This window comes from Eimeria tenella, genomic scaffold (assembly GCF_000499545.2).
Source record: "Eimeria tenella Houghton genomic scaffold, Eth_scaff49, whole genome shotgun sequence".
NCBI classification, from domain to species: domain Eukaryota; phylum Apicomplexa; class Conoidasida; order Eucoccidiorida; family Eimeriidae; genus Eimeria; species Eimeria tenella.
Genome location: NW_013543393.1, coordinates 249,400 through 255,400, shown reverse-complemented (window position 1 = coordinate 255,400; position 6,001 = coordinate 249,400). Strand labels below are relative to the sequence as shown.

The window sequence follows — 6,001 nt, the reverse complement described above, 5'->3', positions numbered from 1 at the left end:
TGCAGCAGCACCAACGAGAACTGCGTCACCAGCAGCAGCAGCAGCAGCAGCACCATCTCCTGCAGCAGCAGCAGCAGCAGCAGCAGCAGCAGCAGCAGCAGCAGCTCCCCCAGCAGCACCAGCAGCAGCAAAACTACAGGATGTGCATGGTGGCCGTCTTGCAGTAGTTGCAGCAGACGAAGCTGTGCTGCTGTTGCTGCTGCTGGTGCTCTCGGGGGAACTGCTGCTGCTGCTGCTGCTGCTGCTGCTTCTGCTGTTGCTGCAGGAGATGGTGCTGCTGCTGCTGCTGCTGCTGGTAACGCATTTCTCGTTGGTGTTGCTGCAGGTTCTGTCTCTCTTGTTCCTGCTGCTGCTGCTGCTGCTGCTTTTGCTGCTATTTCTGTTTCTGCTGCTGCGCGCTCAGTTGTCTCTGTTGCAGCAGCAGCAGCAGGGTCTTTTTCTTGAGAAAGCTTCATTGAGGGCTTTGCTGCTGCTGCTGCTGCTGCTGCTGCTGCTGTCTTCAGCTAGCACTGCTGCTGCTGCTGCTGCTGCTGCTGCTGCTGAGGTGTGCATACACCTGAAGCGCTTCTTTGACTCAAAAAAAGAGACGCGGCAAGGTCCCAGCCTAGGGTTTAGGGTTTAGGGTTTAGGGTTTACGGTTTAGAATCTTTCGCTCCAGGCTCCCCATTCAGGGCTTATGGCGTGGGATCTCGGGCTCATGGTTTGGCGTTGAGGGTTTGGGGTTTAGGGTTTGGGGTTTAGTGTTTAGGGTTTAGGGTTTAGGGTTTAGGACCTGATGGTCCAGTGGTTAGGAGGCCGCAGCAGTGAAGGGCTCGACAGCAAAAAGACAAAGTGGAATTAAAAATTAAAATTAAAATTAAAATTTAAAATTAAAATTAAAATTAATTTAAAATTAAAATTAAAATTATTTATTTGCTGCTGCACTGCAGCAGCACTTGAAAGCAGAAACCGCCGCTCGCTGCCGACTCCCGCTGCTGCTGCTGCTGCTGCTGCTGGTGTTGCTGCTGTTGCTGCTGCTGCTGCTGCTGCTTTGCTGCAGTTCGTTTGTCCACATTTAGAGAAATTGAGGGTTTCTGCACTTCTGAATATGCCTAATAGGCCCCAAACCCTAAACCCTAAACCCTAAACCCTAAACCGTAGAGACAAGCCCTAGTCGCCAAACCCTAGACACTAAGCCCTAGACCCTGAACACTAAACCCTAGGGCCTAAACCCTAAACCCTAAACCCGAAGCCTTAAACCCTAAACCCTGAATCATAGGCCCTAAATCCTTAGCAGTAAGCCTTAAGGTTCAAACGCTGAACTTTAAACCCTAAACCCTAAACCCTAAACCCTAAACCCTAAACCCTAAACGCTAGCCACTTACTTTCTACTAATCGGCTGACCTATAGCAGCTCAGGCTGCTGCACATTGGCCGTACGGTAAACAAGAACGAGGGTTTAGGGTTTAGGGTTTAGTGTTTAGGGTTTAGGGTTTAGGCCCAAGCGTTTGGACAAGGAATCCGAAGTCCTAAATCCTAGACGCTAAACCCTAGATTGTAAACCCTAAACCCTAAACCCTAAACCCTAACTCAGCAGTATAGAAGTAGCGTTTGCTACTGGCTCTTCTCCAGCATGTTAGGGTTTAGGGTTTAGCGCTCAGGGTTTAAGGTTTAGGGTTTAGTAGGGTCTAGGGTTTAGGTGTGTATGCTCTAGGGTTTAGGTTTTTAGGGTTTACGGGTCCAGGTTTTAGGGTTTAGGGTTTTGGTGGCTCTACACAATTGCAACTTCCTGAATTATCTCAAATTTGACGAAACCCCCAAAATCAAGTAAGTAAATAAATAAATAAATAATAAATAATAAATAAATAAATAAAATAGATTTGATTCAAAGAAATAAATTTAAATAAAATTAACTTCAAAGACCCCACAGACAAACCTTTTGAGTTATTCGTATTTTGGAGTCTGGGGAATCGAGGGTTTAGGGTTTAGGGTTTAGGGTTTACTGCATTGGGGGGTGCAGATCTGCAATTTTGTTCGAGGGAGAGTTTTCTTTGTTGTTTTTTGAGTTTCTTTTTCGTTTTAAATGCAAATTTGGATTTAAGGGTTTAAGGTTTAGGGTTTAGGGTTGTTTTTTCCGCGTTGTTCCGTGAAGGGAGCCCCGGGAGCAGCAGACTTCGCGGCGGCGGGCTTCTGGGTTTCGCGAGCCGCTGGCTCCGGTTCTGAAGGTTTCTTTCGAAAAATTGAATTAAATTTAATCCAAATAAACAAAAAGGATCAAAAGTGACTCGGAAATAAGATTAAAATGGCAGTTTGTTGCTGCTGGAGTTCAGGTGTATGTGCAGCTGCCATGCAGCAAGCCCAGCCCCCCCCTGCGAGCCGCCACAGGCGCCGGATTTCCTTGTCTTGGACTTCTTTGTTTTCTTTTTTTTGAGTTTTGGGGATTAAAAAGAATAAAATTATTCATTTCTCGTGGAAATTAGGGTTAGAAAAAGGACAAAACGAGCAAAAATGGTCTTGTTCAAAGATATTGGCAAGCCCGCCTCCGGTGCGCCTATCTGCTCTCTTCCCTCAGGATTCACGGCTTAGGGTTTAGGGTTTAAGGTTTAGGGTTTGGTGTTTCGGGGCTTCTTTCTCAGCTTGCGCCCGCTGAACAGCAGCAGCCGCAGTTTGCTGCAGCTGCTGCTGCTGCTGCTGCATGCTGCCTTTGGCTGCGCGTGCAGCAGAGTTGACAGAAGTTCCACTTCTTTTGTTCAAACATTTCAACCTAAACCCTAAACCCTAAACCCTCGACAAAAAGGGGAAAAGCGCTGCAGGAGCAGCGCCCACTGCTCTCCTCCATATCTCGATGGCTCTCTGCTGTTGCTGTAGCAGCAGCAGCAGCAGCAGCAGCAGCAGCAGCAACAGCAGCAGTTTACTCGCAAACACTCACGCTTCTGCTGCTTCTACAAACTGCCTTTTTGCGCATTTTCTGAACAATTATTTATATTTATTTGCCTGTTTATATATCTGTATTTTTATTTGTTTATTTGTTCATTTTTTAATATTTATATTTATTTATTTTATTTGTTTTATTTCTTTATTTTCAGATCTCCTGGGAAAAGGATTTCCCCACGAGAAGCCCTGGGAGTTGGAGTACAAATACAAGTCCAAAAATCCCGTAAGAAATAAATAAATGAATAAATAAATTATTTAATTAATTAATTATAAATAAGGTGATTAATTAATTAATTATTTAATTAATTAATTAACTAATTTGGAATTATGAATACATGCTTTAAAAGAAGTAAATCAAAAGCTGAATAAATAAAAAGTAAGAATTAAATTTAACATTAAAACAGATTGGCCAACTACCAGGGGAACCAATAAATAAGTAAATAAGTAAATAAATAAATAAATTTAAAGATAAATATATAAATAGATAATAAATAAGTAAAAGTGAATTAACAATTAAAAGAATATCTTTTATCTCTTTTGGTTTCTGAGTTAATCTTTATTTTTTGTCTTTTTTTAATTTTTGAGAAATGAAATTAAAATGGCATTTTATCTGTTTTTGATTTTATTTAGTTTTAAATCAATTCTTGTTTTTGAATTTTGCTTTTGTTTTAAACTTTAAGTCCGTTTTATTTCTTTATTTATTTTGATTTACTTGGTTTATCTTTTATTTGAATCCATTATCTTTATTTTGATTTTTGAATTTGTTTTTATTTTTTGCCATTCAATTTTTATGAACTTCACTATTTTTGCCCCCATTTGCCATTCGGTTTGTTTTATTTTTTACTATTATTTATTGTTTATTTATCATTTATTATTTCATTAGTTGTTAATTGTTTTATTATTTATTATTTATTATTTATTATATTTGTTCATTCAAATTTATTTATTATTAATTATGTAGTTTTTGTCTTTTACGATTAAGTTTTCTGTCTCGACGTCTCGAACCCTACCTAGTTATTCAGTCATTATTTATGTTTATTTAATTATTTAATTAATTATTTAATGATTAGTTTGCAAACTAATTAAATTAGACATTAAATGTTTGAGATTTAGGATTCAGAGTTCAGGATTCAGGATTTAAGCTTCAAGGTTCAGGGTTTTGGAGCCCAGGGCTTGGGTTCTAGGGTTTAGGGTTTAGGGTTTAGGGTTTGCTGCAGCAAATAACGAACGTTGCGGGCGTGGGCAGCCACGGGGGTTTTGACGCTTCTTCTTCTTTGGTGTATTCCGCTGGAGAGGCGAAGGCGGAAGTGAAAGTCTTTTCTGCAGGAAGATCTTATGTGGATTTGTCTTACAAGGTAACTAATTGAATTAATTGAATTAATTGCTTGTAATTAATAATATAATCTAAGGGTCTAGGGTTTAGGGTTTAAGGTTTAGGGTTTAGGGTTTGGGGTTTGGGGTTTGGGGTGGGGGGTGCGCAGCTGTTGCGGGCGGTGAGTTCGTGTTGAATTTCCGGAATTCATCAGAATCTTTTGTTTATTTCTTTTAATTTTTAAATTGTGAATATAATTCATAATTTTGAATTCAATTTTTGTCGGATTCCTCTCGAACTCGCGCGTTTGCTGCCGGATCGCCACCAGTTCAACTTTTTCCACTTTCTGCGTCTCGGCTGCCGCAGATTCCCCAGCTGCCCAATTTGATCATTTCCACCAAATATGAAAGAAAGGGAGAAAAGAATACTTCAGATCTTTTCGACTTCTCCACAGAATACGTCACTCCGCGCTTCCACAGCATCCTGAATGTGAGCAAAGCAGCAGCAGCAGCAGCAGAACGGAGCAGCTTTCAGGAATGGGGAAGTGAATAAATGGGGGATTCAACGAAATGCGAAAGGAGATTCTTTTCGGATTTCGAAAAGAATTCTTTTTTCCCATTTCTTTCAATCCGAGAGGAGCTGCTGCGTCAAAACCTGAAAGTTGAATTTCTGAATGCGCGGTTTGCTGCAGTTGTGCTGCGATGCGTTTCTTTGCTTCTTTTTATAATTTGAATAAATTTAAAAGCTCTTTTTAATTTTAAATCGCTTTTTTCCTTTCAATTTATTTTTGCTTTTGTTTCCCCAGGTGAACCCGTTGCTGCGGACCTTCAGTTCCTCGGGAACCTTCACCTACGACCGTTTCCGTTTCGGCGGTGAGCGGGGTGGAAAGCGTCGGAAACTCGGAGGAAATAGTCTTTTTTTTCGTTTTTTTTGTTTTTATTTGATGAATTTGCATTTATTTTATCATTTTGCGCTTTTAAACTCCCTTTCAGGCGAAGTTTCCGGCAAACTCGACGCCTCCGGGATGAAGTACGCGTTGGCGGCGTCTTACTCGGCGCCGACGCCCGGGATGAAGGGGGGCAGCTGGATGGCTGCTGTGAAGACGTAAGCTGGATTTGTGTGCAAGTTTGAATTTAAAACCAAAACAATATTTATTTAGTTCCATTTTAATTCAAAAACCAAAATTCAAAACCAAAATCTGCAGACCCGCCGCACCGGACCGCGCGCAGCTGCTGCCGCAGCTGCAGAGCCCCGCGCACCGCGCCTGAACGCCGCACCCCCTGCTGCTGCTGCTGCTGCTGCTGCTGCTGCTGCTGCTGCTGCAGGGCCCCCGCGGGCAGCCTGATGTTCGGGAAGGTGATAGGGAGCTTGAACGGAAGGTCCGTGGAGGGCCGCGGGGCGGAGCTGGCAGCAGAAGTGGAGTACAACATTGCGGAGAACAAAAGCAACATTAGTTTCGGAGGTTTGTGGCACTTGAGCGAAGAAAAAGACACAATTGTGAAGTCCAAGATCTCCCAAAACGGACTTCTCGCGGTGGCCCTCAGCCACAGACTCTGCAGCAACTTGCAGGCCACCATTGGCACGCAGCTCGACGTCACCAAGGCCCAAAACGCAGACAACTGCAAGTACGGAATCAAGATCGACGTCGTTTCTTAACCAGCAGCAGCAGCAGCAGCAGCAGCAGCGGCAGCAGCGGCGGCGGGGGCGGGGGCGGGGGCTCTCTGCGCTTTGGCCTTCTGCATGCGCTGTGCGCCGCTTGCCCCGCCGGCCCCGCGCT

At 43.1% G+C, this 6,001-nt stretch overlaps 1 protein-coding gene across 1 annotated transcript; it reads left to right on the top strand.

Moving 5' to 3' along the window:
- Nucleotides 1-2,486: 2,486 nt before the first annotated feature.
- ETH_00023750 (porin, putative) lies at nt 2,487-5,880 on the top strand (the record flags this gene model as incomplete). The annotated part of the gene is made up of 7 exons (XM_013377253.1): nt 2,487-2,523; nt 3,065-3,135; nt 4,130-4,267; nt 4,591-4,713; nt 5,030-5,096; nt 5,217-5,328; nt 5,550-5,880. The coding sequence occupies 7 exons, from the start codon at nt 2,487-2,489 to the stop codon at nt 5,878-5,880; spliced, it is 879 nt and encodes a 292-aa protein (XP_013232707.1).
- Nucleotides 5,881-6,001: the final 121 nt, after the last annotated feature.